Raw genomic sequence first — 27,142 nt, forward strand, 5'->3', positions numbered from 1 at the left:
TGTTTTCAAGTTCTTTGGATAAATACCCAGCAGTGGAATAGCAGGATCATATGATAGATCTATTCTTAATTTTCTGAGGAAACTCCATACTGTTTTCCATAGTGGCTGCACCAGTTTGCACTCCCACCAGCAGTGTACGAGGGTTTCCTTCTCTCCACATCCTCTCCAACACTTATTGTTTCCTGTTTTGTTAATTATGGTCATTCTGACCAGACTGAGGTGATATATCATTGTAGTTTTGATTTGCATTTCCCTGATAGTTAATAATGTTGGACGTTTTTCATGTATGTGCCTGTTGGCCATCTGTATATTTTCTTTGGAGAAATCTTTGTTCAGATATTTTAAAAAGGGCAAAAGTTTTGAATAGAAATTTTACCAAAGAAGATATACTAACAGATAATATGCACAGGAAAAGATGCTCAGTATCATTAGTCATTAGGAAAATGCAAATTAAACCCACAATCAGGTGCCACTACACACCTATGAGAATGGCTATAATAAAAAAGAGTTAAAGTAAAGTGTTGATGAGAAAGTGAAGAAACTGGACCCTTCACACATTGCTGGTGAGAATAGAAGATGGTACAGATTTGGTAAACAGCTTCATAGATATCATACAGCTCAACAATTTCACTGGTACGTGCAAAGAAATGAAAACGTATGTCTCACAATGACATGGAAATGATCCAAAGGTCCGTCAACTGATGAATGAATAAACAAAATGTAGTATATCTATATGATGGAAGAATATTTGCTAGAAAAAGAAATAACTACTGGTAAATGCTACAACATGGATGAACCTCAAAAACATGCTCAATAAAGGGAGCTAGACACAAAACACTGCATATTATATATTTCCATTTATATAAAATGTCCAGAAAAGGCAAACTTGAAAACAGGTCAGTGTTTGCTGGGGACTAGGTGATTGACTGCCAGTGGTCATCAGGAAGATGTTGGGGTGACGGAAGTGTTCTAAAACTGGATTGTGGTGTGGTTGCACAACTCTATTACTTTACTAGAATTTATTGAATAGAACACTTACAGCTGGTGACTTTTATAGTAGTTAAATTATATCTCAATAAAACTGTTAAAAATAGGTGTAAGGCATTCTTTTACATTTTGACATTTTAAATTCATTGGTTCTTTAGCTCTTTGGGATAGATGCAACCCTTTTGTTCATGTCTTTGAAAGCTTGTATCACTTGCTTGTTCCTCAGAGTATAAATGAAGGGATTCATTCCTGGGGCAACCGAAGCCATCAGTACTGACACGATCTTATTCATAGCGACCCCTTACTTTGCATGTGGTTTGGTATAAACGAAGACGCATCTTCCATAAGTGATAGAAACCACAATTAGATGGGAAGAACATGTAGAAAAAGCTTTTTTCCTTTGCTGCACAGAAGGAAATCTGAGAATGGTCCTGATGATGTACGTGTAGGACATAATTACACACACCGTGGTGAACAGGAGGGTCAACACAGCCAGGACCAAGACAAATCACTCTATGAACTCTGTGTCCAAGAAGGTGATCTTCAGGATGAGAGCAGCCTCACAGCCAAAGTGACCTATGATATTGGAGTCACAAAACTCGAGCCAAAGCCCATGGTGTACGATGGGAGAATGATAATCAGAGCCTATATGTAACTACCAGCAAGGAATTTGATGCAGGCTCTGTTGTTCATGATGGTCAGGTAATGCAGGGGCTTGCAGATGGCCACGTAATGGTCATGGGACAGGGCCATCAAGAGAAAAAACTCAGTCACACCCAGGAAAATAAGAAAAAATAGCTGAGTGGCACAGGGATTATAGGTAACTGTATTGTCCCCATTGGCAAGGGTATACAGATATCTGGGAATACAGACAGTGGTAAAAGAGGCTTCTAAAAAGGAGAAATTCCAGAGGAAGAAGCACATAGGAGTGTTAAGGTGGGAATCTACAAAGGTGACACTGGTGATGGTCAGGTTCCCGATCACACTCAGCGGATGAGCGACAAACAAAAAGACCAAAAGCGGAATCTGGAGATTGGGTCATCTGTCAGTCCCCGCCGAGTGATGTTGTTGACGCTGTAATTTTTCATCACTGACCTCTGACTTCTGCATGTTATGTTGGTAAAAATAAGGTAGAAATTGGACATGAGTAGGGTGCAAATGGATTGAAAGTGGGAGTAGAGTGAGACTGCCGGGCAAGCCAATATCATTTTATTTGATAATGTGGTGGCATTGGTGGCTTGTGCTTCTCCAAGATTCATACAATGGCATGGCTGGAAGGCAGGTGTTAAACATTCTTATCATTATATTAATGATAAATATGTGGTACAAGGACTCTTGTAGAATAAACAATCGAAAACCCCAAAAACAAAACCTTGGAATGAACCTCTTTCAGATGATATCAGCCATGTAGAAAAATAAGACAAACACCATCATATGATGGCACCAGCAGGACAACATAACACGTTGGTTTGGGGCATGGACTCTGGAGCTTAATTATCTGGGCTCAAATTATGATTCATTCGGCACGTGATTTTAGGCAAATTATTAATCTTTGTGCCTCAATCTCTTCATATGTAAACTGTGGAGAATAATTGAACTTATTTCATAGCATTGTTAAAAGGAATAAATGAGTAATCCATTTAAACCACTTGGAAAATTGTCTGGCGTATAATAAGCATTATATAAGGATTTGCTAACATTATTGTTGTTACTATTATATACAAAGTTTTAGAATTAATGCTGATAATCCTTCTAGTCATAAACACCATGAAACATTTTTCAGTGGAATGTAATTGGCTTAATTGTAGTGAAAGACATGACGATCCTAAGCCTTCTCCTATTAGTGTCCGCCTTTTCTGAGCTCCACGGCCAAACCTGCTCATTTAAACTAACTATTGCCTTTCTGCTCTCTTCAGTTTCAAAACTGGAGAAAACTAACAAAGCATCATCTACACAACAACCAGATGCTCTTTTAAACAAATACATAGAATGATGCCTTTTCCCTTCTTCAATCCCTTCAATGGCTTCCTTCTGAACTTGGAATGAAACTGAAATTCTCTACTTAAGCCTGCAGATTCCCACACGATCTGGCCGCTGCTGCTCTCTCCAACCTCAGCTTTGTCTACGCTTTCTCTCATTCAGCATGTCCCATTTATAGGGACCTTTTTCAGTTCCTCCAGCTTCACGTATATCTATTCTTTGTAATTTTTTAGGTCTTTCTCATCATGATCTCCTTGGAGAGGAGGTCCTGTATTCTCCAAAGCAAACCCTCTGTGAACCTGGGGTTTTCAGTCCTGCACTCTGCTTTCCTTCCAGCACTCCTTTACTCTTTGTAATTGCGTATTTTCTTTATAACTTGTTAACCTTTGTCCCCTTCCTAGACTGCAAGGCCCAGGAGGATGTGGATCATGTTTCTTGTGTTCACAGCTCTCAATGCGCTGCCTAGCAACATGTTTGACACTCAGTAGGAGTTAAATAAATATTTGTTAAGTAAATAATGGGACCAAGTATTTTACATGTGAAAACAAAGCAGCTGATTACACTTTAACCAAGACATCATTCACCCGTTTCCATTTAGTCATTTATCTCCAATGAGTTTTCTAAACTTGTTGAGACTATTTTTGGCGTCAGCAAGGTAAAAAGATCATTTTACCAGTAGTCCCCTGATTGATGCCAGGCCTGTTTGCCAGAGCCAAAGGGTAAACCAGACAATAAACTTTACGTTATTATCGATTCTTGTGGAGAACTGTTTTGTGGAAATTAGATGCTAGAGGATTGACTTGACCCCCATACCCATAATTCTCCTCTAGGACATTGATTGAGGCTGCTGGAAAGTTAATTCCCGGGTAAACAGGGGACAATTGCCTGGGTCATTTTGAAGATGGTGGTGCTGAAGGGTGGGGGTTTAGGAGTCAGTCAGGTCAGGGTGCAGCATTCTGCTTCCTTCAGTTTCATCACCCATAAGACACAGATATTAATATCATCTTCCTCACTGAATTGGGAGAGGATTAAATAAGATTAAATACAAAGTCCTTAGCATAGTTTTACAGACAGTATCAGCACTAAGTAAAGGCTGAATATTTTTGCTGTTTCTTCTTTTTTCCTTGAACAGGAGTTGTTCCTGCCACAATGCTTGATATCTTTCCCTGTTTGGTCAAGGAGTTTGGTTCCCTTCTCCTCTTTTCCTCGCTGCAACCGTAGCTCTGTCCTTCATGTCTCTCCAAGACATCCATAAAGTTTCCTACTCACTCTTGATATTATGAAGACTTCTGGAATCTCACAAGTAGTACTTCCCTGGCAAGTCTATTCATCAATGGATCATGTACCGGCTGTATTACACTGTGTGTTCTCTTCATTCCAAGTCCACTTAGGGTTTGTCATTTACTCTTCGCAATGTGTAGAATAGCACGCTGACAACATTTCTTAATTCATCCACCTCTCTTTGAACTTACTCCCCAACAGCACATAACCTCCAAATTCTCTTCTGGGCCTTGTTGTGGTGCCCTGACTTTTCAAAACCTTGTGCCAATTCAGAATGTATCCATTCAAACTACCCTACTAGTTTAGCCATCTCTTCCACACTCTATTTGTGTTCTCCTCTCTCTTTCTTAAAAAAAAAAAAAAAGAAAAGAAAACCTCAGCCTTGGTGGATGCGGTCCTGTGTATATATAATTATTACCTATAGATTATGAATAGATTGATACAATCTTACGTGCAGCTGATATGGTCGGCCATTTTGTTCAATCCCCCAATTTTGAGGTTAAAAACAGATAGTTGGAAGTTATTATTACATATATAATACTTATTATATATGGCTGGCTTATTAGCGGCAGGCTTGTTAGTGGCAGGAGAATGAATTTGCCTCCTGAATCCCAATTACATATTTTCTTTCCTATACAAATGTCAGAAAAAAATTTCAGGAGTCTGTTTTTCTGATCTTCAGATTTTCTAACTCTAATGTGTTCTCTAACTCATTTGAGTGGTTAAGCTTTCATATAGTAAATTGCTCACTTTCTAAATTTTCTGGAAGAATGGTAGAGACCGAGGGTCAGAAATAGCAATTTATTATATGAAAGTTTGACCACTTAAGTGAGTTTGTCTTATTATTCAGAAAATTGCTCCCATATGGCTTTCTTGTTACTGTGGAAATAGCAAATGGATCAATACTAAGTTTCAAAAGCTGGCAATAACTTTGAACTATTGATTCTGGAGATATTTTGTTTTTAATTGAAAAGTACATTTCTTTTTTTTTTTCTGCTGAGAAAGATTCGCTCTGAGCTCACTTCTGTTGCCAGTCTTCCTCTCTGTTTTTTTTCCCTCCCCAAAACCCTGGTACATAGTTGCATATTCTTAGCTGTAAGTCCTTCTAGTTCTTCTATGTGAGCCACTGCCATAGCATGGCTACTGACAGATAGTTGAGGTCCAGAGACTTGACCTCTCGCCTTTAACATTTAGCATCCTATGATCAGTCCCCAAGTGACTCTCTGTTACCTGGGATGGTACCAGCTAGCAGGTAACAGGACTCAGAGGTGGTTCCACGCCCGGGAACTGAACCCGGGCTGCTGAAGCAGAGCACACTGAACTTCAACCACTAGGCCATCAGGGATGGCTCTGAAAAATACATTTCTGATGATGAAATTCAATCATATTCTTAATATTCTTAAATATTTCAAAGTAACGCCTTTTAGCTTGTTTACTTCACCCACGTATAAGCTTTTCATGATTGGGCAAAAAGAGAGGAAATGGATAATTGACTTCCCCCTCTCTTGTTTCCCCTATTTTTTGAGTAGATAATCAATCTTTTATAGGATGCCACCTCGGCCTATCTGACCGTGTATCTGTCAATTAACTATCTGCACCTGAATTAGGGCCAATAGTAGGCAGACAATGGCTCTTCAACACTCTATAATTAATCACATTATAGTTATTTAAACATTTCTCCATCTGTACTCACTGTCTCCGGGGCTCCTGATTTCTTCCATTATGTTGAACAGGATCCTCCCGGAAGACTCCAATTAGTTTCTGAAAGGATGGTTTTCACTTGGTTGTTGGAAAACATTTCCCACAATAGCCTTGATGTGTATTTCCCCTAAGTGTAGGGAAAGTGGCTTTTCCCTTCCCAGTGAGGTATGGACTGTGCCAGTCAAGCTGCATAGCCCCTCCCTTGGTTTTCAGACAGCATTACAGGGATGTGCAACCACCTCTGAGTCCTGTTACCTGCTAGCTGGTACCATCCCAGGTAACAGAGAGTCACTTGGGGACTGATCATAGGATGCTAAATGTTAAAGGCGAGAGGTCAAGTCTCTGGACCTCAACTATCTTTCCCTCCTGGCCTCTTAATTCCATCTCTTACTTTCATCCAGGCTTCCAGTGCCCTCATATAACACCTTGCCAAGTACTTTTTATCCTGGACTATGCTCTGGACCCTGAAAATCTTTTTACTTTTTCTCTGTCAGTATTTAATTTTTCTCTACATCCCAATCTCACCTGCATAAGAAATTAATGAACTCTTGCACAATAACATATAAATATCCTAATTTAACATATTCATTGACCACAGGCCTAATGTGTTTACACACGTAGGGACAAATGTGTTGTAAAATATGAAGCCCCTTCTATAAGGTCATATCCTCAGCCTGGAGATTCAGATTGTGTAGTAGAGAACCCTGGGGGGGGACATTTTCATTCGACTGAGGAGAAAGAGCTTTATCAGAACTTTTCATAGATGGCTGTATCCTTTGTAAATCATCTGTTTCTCTTCTTAACCCTTCTCCCTGCCGTGAATATTATTCAAAGGTCCTGTTCAAAGGCATGTTACATGTCATAAAACAAGGTGATATCTCAGAATTATCTGTTGATTCCTCTTCTGGAATATTGTCACTGTTATTTAGTACCCAGATTTGATTCTATTAGCTTCCAGATGGTGCGTGTATGTCAAAACTAACTTGATTATACTGCCCTCTCTGATGGTCCTTCATGGCTTCTAAGCGCACCCTAACCACAAAGGTTCTTAGTGTAACTCAAAGGTGGGAAGGAATGGACGACTAGAAGCAAGTAAGTTAGACTTCACCACATTTTTTTGTATGTACCCCCACACTAGCACTTATAAAAATTCTGTGAGAAATTTCTCCTCGGTAACTGATACCCATTAATTCCCAGTCACTTTTCCTCTTAAGAAATTTTTGCTTTCCGTGCTGCCCAGGGAGGGGTCCATACGACATTGTTCTGGATTCCCGTTGTAACTTAAAAGGAAAGCTTTCACAATGTCCGGAGCCCTTGATGTCCTGCAAATGAAGGAGGAGGATGTCCTCAAATTCCTTGCAGCAGGAACCTGCTTAGGCGGCACCAACCTTGACTTCCAGATGGAACAGTACATCCACAAAAGGAAAAGTGATGGCATCTATATCATAAATTTGAAGAGGACCTGGGAGAAGCTTCTGCTGGCAGCTCGTGCCATTGTCGCCATTGAAAACCCAGCTGATGTCAGTGTCATCTCCTCCAGGAATACTGGCCAGCAAGCTGTGCTGAAGTTTGCTGCTGCCACTGGAGCCACTCCTATTGCTGACCGCTTCACTCCCAGAACCTTCACTAACCAGATCCAGGCAGCCTTCTGGAACGAAGACTTCTGGTGATTACTGATCCCAGGGCTGACCACCAGCCTCTCACAGAGGCGACTTATGTTAACCTGCCCACCATTGCTCTGTGTAACACAGACTCTCCTCTGCACTATGTGGACATTGCCATCCCATGCGACAATAAGGGAGCTCAGTCTGTGGGTCTGATGTGGTGGATGCTTGCCCGGAAAGTTCTACGCATGCGGGGTACCATCTCCTGTAAGACCCATAGGAGGTCATGCCTGGGATCTCCACTTCTACAGAGATCCTGAAGAGATTGAAAAGGAAGAGCAGGCTGCTGCTGAAAAGGCTGTGACCAAGGAGGAATTTCAGGGTGAATGGACTGCTCCTGCTCCTGAGTTCACTGCTACTCAACCTGAGGTTGCAGACTGATCTGAAGGCGTGCAGCTGCGCTCTGTGCTTATTCAGCAGTTCCCTACTGAAGACTGGAGTGCTCAGCCTGCCACTGAAGACTGGTCTGCAGCTCCCACTGCTCAGGCCACTGAGTGGGTAGGAACAACCACTGAGTGGTCTTAAGCTGCTCTTCCACAAACTCTTAAAATGGAAATAAGGTTGACAGAAAATAAGATTGACAAAAAAAAAAGAAAGAAATTTTTAAAACTCAAATCCCAAATATATTGTTCTACTCTATTAGTAGGGAAAATGTTCATATATTCTGGTTAACTCAGAAGATGGAAGACTATAGAAACTGACAGGAACTCTCTCCAGTTTGGAAAATCGATAGTCTACTCTTTCTGAACACGAAGACAGGTCTCCCACTAAATTTTACATTTACAAGAAGAGCAACAGTTATATCCATTGAGTCTGAAACAAGTGTGGAGGGATCAACCTACCGAACAACCAGAAGATTCCCTTGGGAGCCCAGGTTCAAAAGTTGCTAATTAACCTACAGTGCAATGAACTTGAATTAACTCTTTCACATGAAAGCTTTAAACATATATCAGTGGGAAGAGTGTCTTTGGAGACAAGGAGATGCAACAATAGGTCATGTGCAGAACAATAAGGGTCAGAAAACAAGTCAGGAGGCTTGACTCTCTCCACATGCGTAGGGATATTTCAGTTGAACCCAGGAGAGAAGCGGCTCAGAATTCCCCAAGGGAAGCCAGATTTGGATGAAGTCCTATCACCCTCTGGTGACCATTCTTCATATGAGACATCACAAATAATTCAGGGAATTTGTGTTCAGTTTTCTCACTTTTGACTTAAGCTTCAAGGTTAGAAGCCATTCGTGTTGGTCAAAGGGTGCAAAGTTGCAGTTATGTAGGATGAGTAAGTCTAGAGATCGAATGTACAGCGTGATGAACTATAGTTAGTGATACTGTACTGAATACTGGAAATTTGCTAAGAGAGTAGATTTCAGATGCTCTCATCACACACACAAAAAAGGTCACTGTGAGAAAAAGATACGTTAATTCGTTTGACTGTAGTAATAGTTTCACTATGTATACGTGTATCAAATCATCATGTTATATACTTTAAATACATACAATTTTATTTTTTAAAATGTTAGCTGCTGTCCAACCCCCCAAAAAAGTTGATGCAAATAGTGCAGAATTGTAATTTATGCATAATATTTTTGTTTTTCATTGACTTAATCAAATTTTACAGAATATTTTCTCCATTCAATGCATTATTATATATTTGATAGGGGTAGGATAAATGTGGGAGTGTCTAACATTACATAAAACATAGTTGATGTTTAGCTAGGTAACTAGTATTGATTGAGCTCTTCTTTGACCTAATCCTGTGCTAAGTGCTTTATATATGTTGTCTCTTATAATCTTTATGACAACCCTTGTGGGTGAGTTACATGACTATCCCCATTTTATGAACGAAAAATTGAGCGATTGAAAACTGAGAAGCTAGATGCTCAGGCCACATATTTGCAAAGAGGTAGAGTTTAGACTTGAACCCATGTTTGCATGATGACAAAGTCCCTGCCTTCTAAATATACTACATTGTCTCCCTATGCTTCAAAGAACGAGGGTTTAAAGCCAAAGATCACCTGGTCTGATTAACTGTGAGCAGGGAGGGGGTCCTAGTCACTGACACTATTTCCCAGAACCCTAGAAGAAAGCTAGCCCAAAATAAATGTAAACTTTTTGATGACTTAAATTTATTCCAATGACTGCCCAACTAAGACATAATTGCATATGTGCCGACTGACAGTGACTTTGTCTTTCTGTGGGTCTTGAATGAGTTTAAACATACACGTTTTAACATATAGCAAGTGTATGGACTTGTAATGTTCAAACAGGATGTAGTGATTTATGCAGTCAAACGCGATTGCTTTAGAATCCACTTCTATTTCTGGTCACTGCAAGAAATATCAAAATATTTTAAGGAAAAATAGCCTGAATTCCCAGAAATAAACTTTCCAATTATTTGTTCCATTGTTTTTTAATTGTTTTAAAAATAGTCTTGAAGTTTTTTTTGTCTCTAACAGCAACACAGAAAGAAATGTGTGAAAGTTGATCAATTAGATGTTATTCATGGCAACAGAAAGTATGAGATGGTCAGGAAATTTCTGAAATGTTCATTGTGGATCTTGACAAAGAAGATATGACTCTGGAAAGGGTGTTCATTCAAAGTCTCCCCTCTTGCTGTGCTTTTTGGGAAAAGTGGTTTCCCTGATGCGTGTAAAATTCAGCCAAAAGTTATTCCTTTTAGATGGACTTGTTATATCAACTTGCTTTATCCCATGATGGCCTTAACTTCATGAAGTCAGCAAAAGCTTTCAAGTTACTGACAACCAGATAGATATTTGTCTTTTCTAGGTTTCCCAGGGACCCAAATGAATATGTCTATTGATTAGAAGAATCCCAATTTGTGTCATTGTGGACTAGTAAGGAGAAGGGGATTCTCTGTTAAATTTCTCCATTCTGAGGGTATAACTTTAGTGATTTACTTCTTGGTCTGTCTAGTCAGTGAGAACACCATAAGAAATCACATCAAGGGGCTGGCCCAGTTGTGTAGTGGTTAAGTTTTCATGCTTCTCTTCAGCAACCCGGGATTCACAGGTTCAGGTCCTGGGTACGGACCTAACACTGCTTGTCAAGCCATACTGTGGCAGCATCCCAGATAAAACAGAGGAGGATTGGCACAGATATTAGCTCAATGACAATCTTCCTCAAGCAAAAAGAGGAAGATTGCCAACAGATGTTAGCTCAGTGCCAGTCTTCCTCACACACACACACACACAAAAATCACATCAACCTTACTTGTTGACTCCAAGTGAAATTACCCTATTGTTTCCAATATATTTAGTCTTCAAAATCTGTGTGACTTCAAAGCTCTAATTAAAATACTTATTTTTCTGTAGTTGCTTTTTATTTTCCCAGAGACTCAAGGACATGTAGTTAGATTATCTGAATCCCTGTTTTCACCTGATGGATAGAGAATCTAAGGCCCGGGGCAGGCAGTGAGTTCTAAAGTCACAGACTTTGGCAGAGTGTAAAATGGAACATGTCTCTTGTCTTCAAGCTTAGGGTTTCCCTCCTAACACTGATAAACAGAAGATAATATATTTCTCTTTCGCACTTTGTCAATGGGGGCCATTTTCATAAAGCCGCATCACACTTATCCTCCTTATTTATTCTCCCTATATTTTACTTTCTAAGTTTTCTGTCATTCACTGCACTGCACGCACAGGGTGTGCTCTACATCAGACGAGGCTGTATTTTTTCCTCCATAGACTTCTAAGCTTTGGGGAAAAAAACTCTGAATCAAGGTGTCAGAATGTGTAGATGACAACACAACAACAACAAAAATAACAAACAATTGGAGCTCTTGAGATCTCTCAAAAGCCCATGTCTCTGTCTAAGCAAAGAACTGGCACATCTGGAATTACCAGGGGTATAGAGTGGCGTATAACATGGAGAAAATTTTTTAGGCTTCTGACTGGGATTTCTTTCTTTTTCCCCCAGAGGTCTTTCTCTTACTGATTTTTAATTTAATCCCATTCTGGTCAGAAATCATAGTTTGGATGACTGGAATCCTTTAAATTTATTGAGATTTGTTTTATGGCCCAGAATATGATCTACCTTGGTAAATTCCATGTGCATTTGAAAACAGTGTATATTCTGCTATTTTTTAGTGTCAATGAGGTCGAATTGGTTGCTGGTGTTGTTCAAATCCTGTATATCCCGACAGATATTCAGTCTACATGTTCTAGATACGCGTACAAGCGTACAAGGATTCCAGCTTCTCCACATCCTCACTAATACTTGTTACATTTTGTTCTCTTGTTAACAGCTGTCCTAAGATGTGTGAGGTGAGATCTCATTGTGGTTTTGATTTGCATTTCCCTGATTATTAGTGATATTGATAATCTTTTCATATACCTGTTGGCCCTTTGTATGTCTTCTCTGGAGAAATGCCTATTCAGATCCATTGCCCGTTTTGTAATCAGGTTATTTGTTGGGTTTTTTTTTCTATTGAGTTGTATGAGGTCCTTACATATTTTCAACATTAATGCCTTATCAAATGCAAGGTTTGCGAATATTTTCTCCCATTCCATAGGTTGTCTTTTCGTTTTGCTGGTTGTTTCCTTTGCTCCCAAAAGGATTAAACTATAAATTAGTAACTTAACTACATCCTAGAACAAACCTTAAAAATATTTATACAAACACAAAAATATCAAGGACCCAATAATGTAAAAATCACAATGTTTGGAATCCAATAAAAGTTATCAAACATGCAAAGAAGCAATGAAGAAAAAAATTAGTCAATTGAAATGACCTGGAAGAGACACAAACGTTAGAATAAGCATCTTTTTGTGTGCCTGTTGACCACTTGTATATCTTCTTTGGAGAAATGTCTGTTCAGCTCTTTTGCCCCTTTTTTAATTGGGTTGCTAGTTTTTCTGTTGTTGAGATGTATGACTTCTTTAGATATTTTCAATATTAACCTCTTATCAGATATATGGTTTGCAAATATCTTCTCCCAATTATTAAGTTGTCTTTTCGTTTTGTTGTTGGTGCTCTTTGCTGTGCAGAAGTTTTTAGTTTGATGTAGTCCCATTTGTTTATTTTTTCTATTGTTTCCCTTGCCTGGTCAGACATGGTCTTTGAAAAAATGCTGCTAAGACTGATGTCAAAGAGCATACTGCCTATGTTTTCTTCTAGAAGTTTCATGGCTTCAGGTCTTACATTCAAGTCTTTAATCCATTTTGAGTTAATTTTTATGTATGGTGTAAGATAATGGTCTACTTTCATTCTTTTCATGTGGCTGTCCAGTTATCCCAACACCATTTATTGAAGAGACTTTCCTGTCTCCATTGTACATTCTTGGCTCGCTTGTCAAAAATTAGCTGTCCATAGGGGTGTGGGTTTCTTTCTGGGCTCTTGATTCTGTTCCATTTATCTGCGTGTCTGTTTTTGTGCCAGTACCATGCTGTTTTGGTTACTATAGACTTGTAGTATATTTGAAAATCAGGGAGTGTGCTATCTCCAGCTTTATTCTTTTTTCTCAGGAATCCTTTGGCTATTCAGGGTCTTTTGTTGTTCCACGTAAATTTTAGGATTCTTTGTACTATTTCTGTGAAAAGTGTCCTTGAAACTTTGATGGGGATTGCATTGAATCTGTAGATTGCTTTAGGAAGTATGAACATTTTAACTATGTTAATTTTTCCAGTCCAAGAGCACAGAATATCTTTCCCTTTCTTTGCGTCTTTTTCAATTTCTTTCAACAACGTTTTACAGTTTTCAGAGTACAGATTTTTCACGTCTTTGGTTAAGTTTATTCCTAGGTATTTTATTCTTTTTATTGCACTTGTGAATGGGATTGTATTCTTAATTTCTCTTTCTGCTACTTTGTTGTTAGTGTATAGAAACACAACTGATTTTTGTGTGTTGATTTTGTATCCTGCAACTTTACCACATTCGTTTATCATTTCTAAAAGTTTTTTGGTGGATTCTTTAGGGTTTTCTACATATAAAATCACGTCATCTGCAAATAGTGATTGTTTCACTTCTTCCTTTCCAAGTGTCTTATAATGTTAAACATAAATTTACCACATGACCTAGCAATCTCACCCCTAAGTGTTGATCCCAGATAGATGAACCATGTGTCTACGAAAGACTCATATACAAGTGTTTATCACCAACTGTTACCCCAGGAACTCAAAGGTGGATTTGGATATTTTGCTGTTTTTCCGAATTGTTCTTTTTCCTTTTGTTATGTTAAGGAGATGCAATCACCAACCACCCTGAACCAGACCAAGCCTGAGCAGAGAGCTGCACCTATCACCTTTGCCTTTTTTTAATGCTAAGATCTCTCCAGGAGAAGCTTGGGCCTTATTAAGTAAGCTGCAGTGTATGTGGAAGCATGTTTTTCATTTGAACCTGCACAAGCAAATACCCACCTCTCCCTTTTGAATATTCATTCCCCATCCAAAATAAATGTCCCTGCTTCCCTTTGTTCGGGGATGCCATGACTCTGGAAATGTTTCCTCATGGTCTCTTATTTGCCACAAATATACTTTTCTTTGTGAGACAACTACTTCTGGTGGAGAGTCTGATTTAACTCACCAGGAGGGAGCGCACTTCAGTTTGGGTAACATGTTCATAACAGTTTTAACCATAATAGCCAAAAATTGAAAACAATCCTAATGTCCATCAACTGGTGAATAGATAAACAAAAGAAAAAAAAAAGCAAACCAGAGAATGTGGTATTCTGAAAACTTAGGCAAGAGCATCTTCCTAGGGGGAAGGAGTGATTTATTGAATCAAATGCTGCTAATAGATCAAACGTGATAACTGTGAGAGAGACCAAAATCTTTTCTCTCTCCTCTGTAGCAGAAAAGGGGTGGATTATGAGAGCTTTGTCTTTGTGGGAGACGTGGAGTCTACTGGATTGTGGATGGGAAACATTTTGCCCAGGTAGAAAGATTTACCCAAAGCGTTTTGAAGCACAGTCTTGATCCAGTTTTCTTTTTTCTAAACTGAAATTATACCTGCCATCTGGTTCTTCCTTCAGGGCCATCTCACCTAAAATCGCCTCTTCTGTAAGATATGTTCTCTGCTTACTTTTTCACCTTTCTAAATCTTTTTTGGGTCTAAGGAGAGTTCTGTCTTTTCACAGGGCCTGCCAGAATAGGAAGCAGTATTGTGCTCTGGTCATATGAATGGACTGTGGATCCAGATTACCTGGGTTCAAATCTATCCGTTTTTCTATCTGTTAGTCATGTGTCTTAGGCACTATGTCTCAGTTCCTTTATTTGCAATACAAGAACAATAATGATAGCATATTATTAATAATAATAATATATTGGTGATGATATACAATATATAGATTTTTTAATTGAGTCTATTATTACCATACATATTACTTAGAACAATACCTGGCACATAGTAAATAACGTAAATGCTATTATTATTTCACTTGACCATAGGGATCTCCCTTCTGTATTGAAAGCACACATGATCTATGCCACTTATGTGGCACTTCAATATATGTTGCCGTGTGCAATTTATTGTATTGTTAACTTTTTATGGTTGTATATTTTATATATTGTATTGTTTCCCTGGGGCAGATTAACTTTGTTGCATTTTCTATACTGCATATCAAAATGCTGGGCATACGTTCAAGTATTTGTTAAAGTATGAACAAAATGTGTTGAAGGCCAGAGAGTATCTAGGGCTATTTTTATTCCTAGGAGAGTGATTTCCTCAGCAAGAGACACATTAGCTTTTAGGAGGTTTTTAAATATCCAAAGCAGTAAAAATGTTTTTTCTCCTCAGAGCAGCCACTTTGGGATCAATTGTACTGACAAACAATATGTTCCCTGAGGGTCCTGGTTCTAAGGGACTAAGAAAAAAACGTTGTTGCTATCTTCAAGAACAAAAGTTAAAGAAATGTGGAAGAGAAGTCATCCCAGAGAGACTGTTGAGGAAGTTGCAATGGGAGCATCAAACACAGGTCATCAGCAGGCTAGGGAGAAGAATGAGAGATGGAACAATGAGGTTGAATGGCACCTTGCATTGAGTAGTCTGCAAAGGAAAGCTTTAAATTGTCTTGCAAATCCATCATTAAGTAGCCAGAGTTTCCTCAGCATAGAGAAGATAGTTAACTTGAGGATTGTATTTATTTTTTAACAAACCTTATATTTTTTTAGAACAGTTTTAGATTTACAGAAAAATTGAGAAGATAGGATAGACAGTTCCCAAATACCATGCACTCAGTTTCCCTTATAACATCTTACAGTGGTATGATGCATTTGTTATAGTTAATGAACCAATACTTTTACATTATTATTAAGTAAAGTCCATAATTTACTCAGATTTCCTTAGTTTTCAGCTAATATCTTTTTTCTATTCCATGATACCATCTCGTGAACCACATTACATTTAATTGTCGTGTATCCTTAGCCTCCTCTTGACTATGACAGTTTCTCAGACTTTCCATATATTTGAAGACTTTGACAGCTTTGAGAAGTACTGGTTGGGTATTTTATAGGATGCCCCCACTATTGGAAGTTGTCTGATGCTATTGGGAACAAGAGGTAAAGTGGCATTTTTATCACACCGTGTCAAGGATACATACCATCAACATGACTTGATCTTGACCTGGATCATGTGGCTGAGATAGTGTTTGCCAGTTTCTCCACTGTAAAGTTTCCCCTTCTTGTAGGGTAGAGAATCTACATAAATTATTTGGAATACTTCTACACAGGAGATTTGTCTCTTCTCCCTCATCTATTAATTTGTTCACTTATTTATATCAATATGGGCTCTGGTTTTTTAGAAATTTTAAATGAAAAAAGAAGAAAGCCTTTGGAGAATAGAACCCTATTTTCCCTGAATATTTTTGAAGTATGAAAGAAGTTTATACTCATACTATGGCCATGACCTTGTGTGAACGACTGAAAATATGATCAAAATAGGAAGTACATTTAAGCAATTAGCTGATGTTTAGTAAACATAGATAATAGTTGCATATGTACTCTGAAAGCATAAAATTTTACTTTCACAATCATGGAACATGAAAGCAATAAAAAGACTGTGTTTACCATTTAATAAAAAGAATTCCAATTATTTGGTCCAAGGTCCCTGCATGAATGTTACCTGTTTTTACACCTCTCTCCTTCTTCTCTAAGTCTATCATTTTTTTTCACATTATACCTGGATTTTATCTTCAGTAGTCAATCTATGCTAAGCCACCAAATGTCCCTTAGGATCTTCTTCCCAAATTATAAACTTTTTTTCCCTGAGCTAACATCTGTTGCCAGTCCTCCTCTTTTTGTATGTGAGGTGCCACCACAACATGGCCACTGACAGACAAGTGGTGTAGGTCCACACCCAGGAACTGAACCTGAGCCACCGAAGTAGAGCACGCTGAACTTTACCACTAGGCCACCAGTGCTAGCTCTGAACTTTTTGATGTGTTGATCAATACTCCTAATCTCTAATATTTTCTTAATCAAGAGATAATATAAGTCTGGATATTGGAGAACTTATCTAACCAAGATTTAGTTATCCTGCCCTTAAATTTGGGGCTTGTTCTCCTTGAGTCTGTATCTAAACACCCTCAATGGCAATGTCAATAGAAGGTGCCCAGTACTTGGGAGTCTTGTTCTTTCTCTTCTGCCATCATATCATATTGCAGGATGCAGTACACACACATAATTTCCAGAAAGGCCTGTAGAAATATTTTTGTGGGTAATAATTGGCTTAAAAGAAAGAATATAGTTATCTTCACTCATGTGAGATTTGCCCCAGTAACACTTTCTACTCATTCCTGAAAAGTGGGCATTCTAAAATGAGAACAAGAGAAGCGGAGTGCACACTTATTTAAATCTCTGAGTAAGATTTGATGAAGGGTCTTTTATTACCCTTGTAAATTGTAGGCTGGATAGTGAAGTATTGCCAAAAAGTGAGAAATAGTCTCTGGGCAATTATATTCCACATCATGACAAGGCCATATGGCCAGAAACACAAATTTCTTTATTTGCATTTCTTTTTTATGACATTGAGCATTCCAGGAATGTGGTATGGAAGATTCAGTAATTAAAGAAATCATTCTGAATAAAATAAACTTAAAAGAAGGAGAAATAAATACCTTGATTTGACTTTTGGACTATAAGGGGAAAATGTTCCTGGGGGAAGATTAATTTAATAAATCTACAGAATACAAAGGAACCACTTAATTTGGCAAATTCATGAATGTCACCCATGGGTTATTCAGATTTAAATTTAATTTAACTTAGCCTCAAAAAACATCAATATCCTCTCACTTCTTTGTGAGAAATACAATTCTTTTTACTGTATCTTTAAAGGCATCTTTCGCTTGCCTGTTTCGAAGTGTATAAATGAACGGATTAAGCACAGGGGCGACTGAAGTAGCAAGCACAGACACCACTTTATTGATGGCCACTCCTTCCCTTGCTGAGGGTTTGATGTAGACAAAGATGCAGGTGCCATAGGTGACAGAAACCACAATCACGTGGGAAGAACAGGTGGAAAAGGCCTTTTTCCTCTGTTGGGCAGAGGGAAATCTTAGAATGGTCTTGATGATGTATGTGTAGGAGAGGACTACACACACTAAAGTAGTAATGAGTGTCAGCACAGCAAAACTCAGAATAACTCTCTCTATTAACACTGTGTCTGAGCAGGTTATCTGTAAAACAGGAGATGCATCACAGACAAAATGATCGATTATGTTAGAGTCACAGAATTCCAGCTGGAGGCCCAGGCCAAGAGGTGGGAGGATGATCAACAGGCCAGCAAACCAACAGGAGAGAACAAGTGTAGCGCAGTCTCTGGTGTTCATGATGGTCGTGTAATGCAGGGGCTTACAAATGGCCACACAGCGATCGTAGGACATGGCGGCAAGGAGAAAAAATTCTGTTGCTCCAAAGAGGACAACAAAAAATAATTGAGTAACACAAGCATTATAGGTAATAGTATTATCTCCAGTTGTGATAGTATACAGGAATCTGGGAATACAGACAGTGGTGAACGAGACTTCTAAGAAAGAGAAATTTCGGAGGAAAAAATACATGGGAGTTTTAAGATGGGAATCCAAAAGTGTGAGGGTGATAATGATGAGGTTTCCAGCCACACTCAACACGTAGGTGAGAAACAAAAATACAAAAAGCAGAATTTGTAGTTTTGGATCATCTGTCAATCCCAACAGGATGAACGTTGTTACCGCCGTGTGATTTTTCATCTTTGCCTTGCTCCAAGTCGAGAGTGATTCTACCTGATGAGAGCAGTGCCATAAAAAGTCAGTACTGGAACCTGAACAAAGACATCCCAGCAAGCCAGCTTAAATGCACTTTCCTCTTTTACTTAATAATCAATTTGTTAACATAGCAGTACTTTTGACATCTTGCTAGGAGACATTTTCAAAAATATCTAATATAGATCTTATGCGTACTTCTGTGATTAGAAAGTATATTTTCAAAGATATCAAATAACAAAACAAAATATAAATTATATGTCTTATTTGCAGTTTCTCAACAATATTGCCTTGTGGGGTTGATTTTATTTGTCCTTATCCTGGAGGAAATTATGTCATTTTTGAAGTTTTTTCTTTCATCCTTATCTTTCTTTGCTTTTCCACACCATACTGAAATGCTCCCTTTTCAAAACCAAGATGCATCTGTTAATTAGTATTTAGCTTTTTTTGTTTTTAAGTTAAAACTTTTTTTAGAGCAATTTCACAGCAAAATTGAGAGGATGGCACAGAGATTTCCCTTCTCCCTCCTACTCCCACACATGCATAGCCTCCCCCATTGTCAACATTCCCCACTAGAGTGGTATAACTGTCACAGTTGCTGAACTGCTCTGACGCATCATATTCACCCAAAGCCTATAGTTTACATTCTGGTTCACTCTTGGTGTTTAGTCTATGTGTTTGGACAAATGTTTAATTAATGTTTTCTGTTGATCTTCTTATGTTGTTATGCTGAATTCTAACAGCAGCACATTGATTTAAAAGTGTTAGTCCTGATCTTTGCACTTCAGATCATCTCTAAATAAGGAGATAAAAAGATGTATCTTTACTTTGTCACCCTATATTTAGGCAAAGGACAGTATTTCTAAGCCAGTTTTGGGACTGCTTAGGCAGAAGGTTTCCCGAAGTTGTATAAAGAAAATTATTCTGGAACCTTAATATAACCCAGATTTAATCCTGTTTTGGTGCTTCGGGTCACGGACAGAGCCCAGAGAGAATGATCCTTGGTATCTACTTTCTTTGCCAGCCTGATCAACCCTGTGCTCTTCGCAGCACGCAGCCTTCAGAATCTGTCTCAGGTTATATCTTAGTGACCTCTTTGAACGATTTCTGCTTTTCCCTCCTCAAATCACCTCTCCCCACTAATTTACCAGCCAGCTCCCTAACCCTGTTGCTTATGTTCTCTGAGTTTTGATATACGTAACTTGCCCAAGCAATGTCCAGAAACCAATGGACACACATGAGCCAATCTTTGTAAACAAATTATAAATGACCCTGTCTTTCTCACTGAACATTTATTGCTGTCCATTTCAGCACCTTCCAGAGTTTTAAGCTTCCTTGTACTCTACATTTTCTCAGGAATTCCATTAGATAGGGGCTCGGGAATTCTCCTCTCCTTCATGTCAAAACTTACCCTCATTGACATTCATATTTCAAGCAGCTACTCTCAGGTGTCCATCTGTAAAGGAAGATCTGGTAAATGCATTCTCACTGGGGATATCATAGTTAATAATAACTTAATATGTTGGCTAATAATATGTCTTTGTGCTTTATTAGGGAGATTGACTGTTAAACAAGCAAGTTTAGGCATGACTCAAGGTTTTGCAGGGAAACACTACACCCTTCTACATGAGAGGAAAACTAATTTTTTACGTGTTTAAACAATTGTCCCAATTGTACCCAATATGTGTGTTCTGAATAGAGAATCAAAAATCCATTAGGTTACTCTTCTTTCCTATTGTTGAAGTAAATAACCTACATTTATTCATTCAAATAAATATTTAATAAGCATCTATTATCTAAAGAGCATAAAATAGAGGTTGGCCATCCAACCATTAACAAGTTGCTCCCTCAAGGAGCTTTCAGGATACCAGTGGGAGATAATATTTCATTCTCGTGCATACTCAATAACATGGTAACACGAGATAAGCATGAAAATGCAACCTTAGACTTGGGATGATAACCACTCCATGCTTGTTCCTTGGCAATCAGTCAGCTATATTGGTAGCTATTCAGATTTTCCTATGTTCACTCAGTTTCTCTATGTTCTTTTCCTTCTACTGAAGTGTCAGATTCATCCATCACCGTAAGCTGAGTTAGTAAAGTGCACTGCCTCAGGGTTCACAAACATGATTTTGGAACAGAGAAAGCCCTCCCTTAGCTCATGGGAGAGATAGCTTACTGGAGAGACAGTATCTTGCCATGTACTTGCCAGAAGAAGACTGTGACAGGTCAAACTAAATGACAGGTCAAGTCCTTTCTGCCCTGCTAATTCCCTCCCTTCCTTCCTCCTTCCGTTGTAGAGAGTTTAAATCCTTGTACTGGCTATTGACATTGCAACTCCAGCTCTCCCTCTCCTACAAAGTTCCTAGGATCAAAAATTATTCCCTGCTGGGGCCAGCCTGGTGACACAGCGGTTAAGTGTGCACGTTCCGCTTTGGTGGCCCAGGGTTCACCAGTTTGGATCCCAGGTGCGGACATGGCACCGCTTGGCAAGCCATGCTGTGGTAGGTGTCCCACATATAATATAGAGGAAGATGGGCACAGATGTTAGCTCAGGGCCAGTCTTCCTCAGCAAAAATAGGAGGATTGCCAGCAGATGTCAGCTCAGGGCTAATCTTCCTCAAAAAAAATTATTCCCTGCTTCTCCTATCAAAACTTTTAGTCTTCTATATTGGTAGGAAAGACTGATGAATGCAATCATATTAGCATTTGAATGATCATTCATTTAATGTTTTAAAAACGCCTAATATAATATGTGTTAACTTTCAGTGACATTGTGTATTAATTTATGAAGCATGTTAAATAAACCCTGCTTCTAATAATGCAGGTGAGCCTGTGGCGGCAGGTCATTTGCATACAAGACTGCTTCATTTTGGCCTTTTCCAGCAATCGTACCAACATTCTCTGTTATATTGGGGAAATTTCACTGAGAGATTGAGAGCTATTTATTTATTTTGAGTTTGGATCAAAGTTTGAAACAATTTCATTAAATGAATTTTAACAGCTTCTTCCCCTAAGCAGCCTTCAACTAACATTCACGAGTTGACCTTGGTGACTTAACTCACACAGAACTAGTTACTCTCACTGTCACTTTGGGATCTAGATAAGTGATGGAGATTCAGTTTTTTCCTTCATCGACTCCCTATTTACTGAACTAAAAACATATATTTGAGACACTTTTTTTACCTTACTTATGTTTGGAATCAACCTCATTCAGTCTTCATTTGGGACAGAGGCTGCCCACGGACTGGATAGTCGAGATTCGAGAAGAGTGAATACTGCATGCCTCACACTTCACCCTCCAATCCCTGAAAAAAAGTGGCAAAAATGACTTAAATAACACATGGAGAATAAGGGGAGGTTCCATGGCAGGCAATTTATAATATCAATATTATTTGATTTCTATGACACTAGTGAATATTACTGGGTAGTGGTGTCTTTCCCATCACCTTTTATTTTTCTGTCCCTTAATCAGTAACAGCCTCCTCAACTGAGGTAACGACTGGCCCTTTCAAAGGCGAAAGTGACCAAGACAGAAAATTCTAATTTCATGTTCCTTCAAAATCACAACATATCAGAAATGATGGTTGAATATTTTTCTGCAGAATCAGTTACAAAGAACTGAATTCCAGACTTTAAAACTGCCTGTATTCACCCTCTGCCTATGTTTAGAGAATTTGGAAAAATATGTCATAAGAATTATATAGTTACTTTTCTGGCAGTTCTTTATCAGAGGCCCTTGAGGGAGCCACAGTCTGAGGAACATTAAGTTGGTGAGTTTTCGTGTACTTCTGTTCCCACTCTCATATTCCACCTTTCTCAACCCCTAGTCTCACCCTCCACACAAACGCACTCAAACACACACATCTCCACACACACACACCCTCTCACAGGCAAGTCTGATAACCAACAGAACTCTCCTAGATTTTAATGGTCCTGATATAAGGAGCCCTGTCTCAGTCTCCTCTTCCCTCACCAAGTTGAAAATGCTACCTGATACTACATTTCCCAGTTACTCTGTTAGTTCAAAGGAAGAAAAGAATGGTGCGAAATAAGGAAGGTTTCTCTCTGGTTTTGTCAGAGGGCACAACTGATCTTCCTGGGCAGGGAGGCAAGCTTCCCTGTGAATTCTCTAATAGCAATTTATATGTTTAGTCAGCCACCTGTGCACAGGGAACATCTGAGTGAACAACAAAATGGTCCTCGGTGACCTTGGTGACTCTACCAATGAAATGATGGCAGTCCAACCAACAATGTAAAAACACATGTAGCAATGGGGACAATGTCCTCAGAGACATTGAGGGTGGCCTGATGTTACCTGAATTCCATCTTGATTTCTTTGTTAAACCTTCATATTTCTCCTAGAATTACACCCTCTATTTTTATCATATATTTTTATTTATTATATACTATTCATCTCTGACATAAATCTTAAAGTAAAAAAAAAAGCTGTCTTCATTTTATAGATGAGGAAACTGAAGAACAGAGAAATGACTGGTCAGAATGCCCCACAGTGGCAGTGCAGATTTTGAACAAAAGTTTATCTGACTACAAAGATCCTGCTTTTTTCCCCATACTGCCCTATCTACTTGTCCCGATATGTAAGAGAGAGACTTACCAGCATTTAAATTTCAAACTTGATGTTATGTTTGTGCTACCTAGCTTTTGTATTCATCCTCTCTCCTTCTACTTATGACTTTTCAGATAGGCAATGAGACTACTTTTGATATTTGAAGCAATGGAGAGTTTTGCATCCCAAGCGCTGGATAAAAAATTGTCTTGTTCCAGGATGTGTTTCTTGTTTTCTTATGGCTTACTACTGTCCAGTGAACTTGAATAAAGCTTTTTCTTTGACTGTCTCTTTTTCTTTGCTGTCAGTTCTGGACATTCTCACTCTTGTTGCTCGTGTCGAATCCTGGTGTCAAATGATGGAGCAGAGGTGTGCTCCTGCTGCCTCTATCGAAGCAGGTGTCTCTGCTGTCTCTTTACTCAGCCCAGTCGCTGATGCTCCACCGAGGTTTCTCACAGTGACTAGCCATGTCACATCATGCCTATCTGTCATCCTGTTGTTGGCAGAGAGTGACTGAAAATTTTCCCTGCCGGAGGCGTAAGCTGGGGAAAAAGGAGATATGTCTCTATATTTACAGTAAATTTTTGGAGAACATCCTGACTGGCTGTGGCAGAGACTGGTAATTTCCTGTCTGGTATTTTTCTTTCCTTACCTATAGTGACAAAACCCAAATTTTATACAGGGTGCAAAGTACCCAGGAAAATACTACCCAGCCTCCCTTACAGCTTGTATGGTCGTGTGACTAAGGTTATGGCCAGTGATACACATCAGAGTTGTTTGAATTGCTATTATTGCTATAGAGCCATAAGTTTCTCTATCAATGCCGCTTTAGCTGCATCCCACAAATTTTGATATTTGTCTTCCAATGATCAGTGTTTCTCAGAAAAATTTGTTCTGATTTCTAATTTACTTTCATTTGGTCAGATAACATACTTTGTGTAATTTGGATCCTTTTGAATTTAACAAGGCCTGTTTTAGAGTCCTGAATACTGTCTCTCTTGATAAATATTATCTGTGAACCTTAGAACAATTCTGCTTTTTTGTTGTCATTGTTGGAGTGTTCTGTAAATGTCAGTTATGTAATGTTGATAGTATGAAGTCTTCTGTATACTTCCTGAATTTCTGGATAGTGATTCAATCAATTATTGAGACAGGCATCTTGAAATTTCTGACTATAATTGTGGATTTTTCTTTTTCTCCTCTCATTTTTACCAGTTTTTGCTTCTTGTATTTTGAAGCTCTTTATTATATGTATATGTATGTAGGGTAGCTAATTTTTCTTGCTGTATAGACACTTTGTCATTAAAAAAATGAACTTTTTTACTCCAATTAATATTCTTAACTCTAATCTACTTTGTCTGATGCTGATGTGGCCACTCCAACTTCTTTTGATTAGTGTTATCATTGTATATTTTTTCCATTTTTAAACTTTTTTTCCTATTTCTGTGTTTATATTGAAGGCTACTTTCTTATAGGCAGCGAAGAATTGCCTCTTTTTTTCCTCCTAATCTGACCACCTCTGCTTTTTAAGTTTGCTGTTGAAATAATATACATTTAATATGATTACTGATATGGTTGGGTTTAAATATAATGTATCATTTATCTTCTATTTTTCCCATTTGTTCTTTGTTTCATTTTTTTCCTTTTTCTGCTTTCTTTGAAATTAACTTCCTTTGTTGGTTTATTTGCTATAAACTTGTGCTACTTTTCTAGATTTCTTTATGGTATGCATATTAAACTTATCACACTCTACCTTCAACTGATGATATACCTCTTCATATATAATTAAGAACCATACAAGTGGGACTTTTGTCTCTCCACTGTGGCCTTTGTGCTATAGTCTTCATACATTTAACTTTTACATATGATATAAACTCACAAAATAGTGGGTAAATTGCAACATTTGTGCCTTTGGTGGAAATGTAAAATGGTGCAACCATTGTGTAAAACAGCATGGAGATTCCTCAAAAAATTAAACATGGAATTAATATGATCCAACAAATCCACTTCTAGGTAAATAACTTAAAAAATTGAAAGCAGAAGCTTGAACCAAATTTCTACATCAATATTCATAGCAGCATTATTCACTATAGCCAAAAGATGGAAACAACCCAAATGTTCAGTGACAAATGAATGAATAAAGAAAGAAAATTTGGTATATAAACACAAGAAAACATTATTCAGCCTTAAAAAGGAATGGTATTCTGACACATCCTACAACATGGATGAAACTTGAAGACATTATGTTAAGTGAAATAAACCAGACACAAAAGGACAAATATTATGATTTTACTTATATGAAATATCTATAATCAAATTAGTAGAGACAGAAAGTAGAATGGTGGTTGCCATAAGCTGGAGGAGGGGAGAATGGGGAGTTATTGTTTAATGGCCACAGAATTTAAGTTTGAGAAGATGAAAAAGTTCTGGAGATAGATGGTGGTGATGGATGCACAATAATGTGAATGCTCTTAATGCCACTTAACTGTCTACTTAAAAATGGTTAAAATGGTAAGCTTTACATTATGTATATTTTACCACAATAAAAAAGAATGTTAAAATACAAAATGATTTTAAAAACTAAAAATATTTTATTATTTTGGCTTTAAACTCACAATTTTGGCTTATTTAAATAATAAGAAAAAAAATCTCATGTATTTACCCAAGTTGTTATCTTTCCTGGTGCTCTCTATTCCTGGTAGGTACATATTTCTATCTGGTAGCAATTTCTGTCTGAGAGACTTTCTTTAACATTCTTGTAGGGCAGGTCTGCTGGTGATGAAGTCTTTTGGGTTTTCTATTTCTGAAAAGTCTCTATTTCACCTTCAATTTTGAAAAGCATTTTTTCTGGTTATAGAATTCTGGGTTGTCATTTCCCTCCTCTGCTTTAAAGATGTTGCTCTACAGTCTTCTGGCTTGCATTGTTTCCACCATTTGAATGTTCCACCATTTAAATGTTATTCTTACATTTTCCTCTTTTATGTAACAAGATTTTTAAAACTCTCAATGAAGCAAGTATAAAGGAAACACACCTCCACATAATAAAGGTCATACATGACAAGCCCCAGCTAACATCATACTCAATGATGAAAACCTGAAAGCCTTTCCTCTGAGAGCAGGAACAAGACAAGGATGACCACTCTTGACACTTTTATTCAACACAGTATTGGAAGTCCTAGCCAGAGCAATTAGGCAAGAAAAAGAAATAAAAGGCATCCAAATTGGAAAAGAAGAAGTAAAACTGTCACTACTTGCAGATAACATGATTATATATACAGAAAACCCTAAAGACTCCATCAAAAAACTGTTAGAACTAATAGACAAATTCAGTAAACTTGCAGGATACAAAATTAATACACAAAACTCTGTTGCATTTCTATACCTAATAATGAACTATGAGAAAGAGAAATAAAGAAAACAATCTCATTTACAACTGCATCAAAAATAAATAAATAAAATACCTAGGAATAAATTTAACCAAAGAGATGAAAGACCTGTATATTTAAAACTACAAGACAACAATGAAAGAAATTGAATAACACACAAATAAATGGAAAAATATTTTGTGCTCATGGGTTGAACAATCAATATTGTTAAAATGTCCATATTACCCAGAGCAATACACAGATTCGGTGCAATCTCTGTCAAAATTCCAATGGCATTTTTCAAAGAAATAGAACAAATAATCTTAAAATTTGTATGGAACCGCAAAAAATCTTGAATAGCCAAGGGAAAATTGAGAAAAAGGAACAAAACTAGAGGCATCACA

General features: G+C 38.0%; 1 protein-coding gene and 2 pseudogenes across 2 annotated transcripts in view; 1 reads left to right on the top strand and 2 right to left on the bottom strand.

Moving 5' to 3' along the window:
* On the bottom strand, window positions 1,142-2,043 carry OR6C341P (olfactory receptor family 6 subfamily C member 341, pseudogene; annotated as a pseudogene).
* Window positions 7,201-8,182, top strand: LOC100051162 (small ribosomal subunit protein uS2-like; annotated as a pseudogene).
* A 7,071-nt stretch (window positions 8,183-15,253) lies between these two features.
* Window positions 15,254-27,142, bottom strand: part of OR6C319 (olfactory receptor family 6 subfamily C member 319) — a 137,666-nt gene continuing 125,777 nt past the window's right edge. Inside the window, exons 2-4 of one of the 2 annotated variants that reach the window (XM_070269186.1) lie at window positions 21,990-22,111; window positions 20,215-20,259; window positions 15,254-18,824 (exon numbers count right to left, since the gene is read on the bottom strand). In XM_070269186.1, coding sequence (XP_070125287.1) covers window positions 17,853-18,824; window positions 20,215-20,226 — 984 coding nt within the window. In that variant the 5' untranslated portion in view covers window positions 20,227-20,259; window positions 21,990-22,111 and the 3' untranslated portion in view covers window positions 15,254-17,852. Of the gene's footprint in view, window positions 18,825-20,214; window positions 20,260-21,989; window positions 22,112-27,142 lie in introns of those variants that run through there. The other variant, NM_001391061.1, reaches the window with a different exon arrangement.

This window comes from Equus caballus, chromosome 6, assembly GCF_041296265.1.
Source record: "Equus caballus isolate H_3958 breed thoroughbred chromosome 6, TB-T2T, whole genome shotgun sequence".
In the NCBI taxonomy this organism is placed as follows: domain Eukaryota; kingdom Metazoa; phylum Chordata; class Mammalia; order Perissodactyla; family Equidae; genus Equus; species Equus caballus.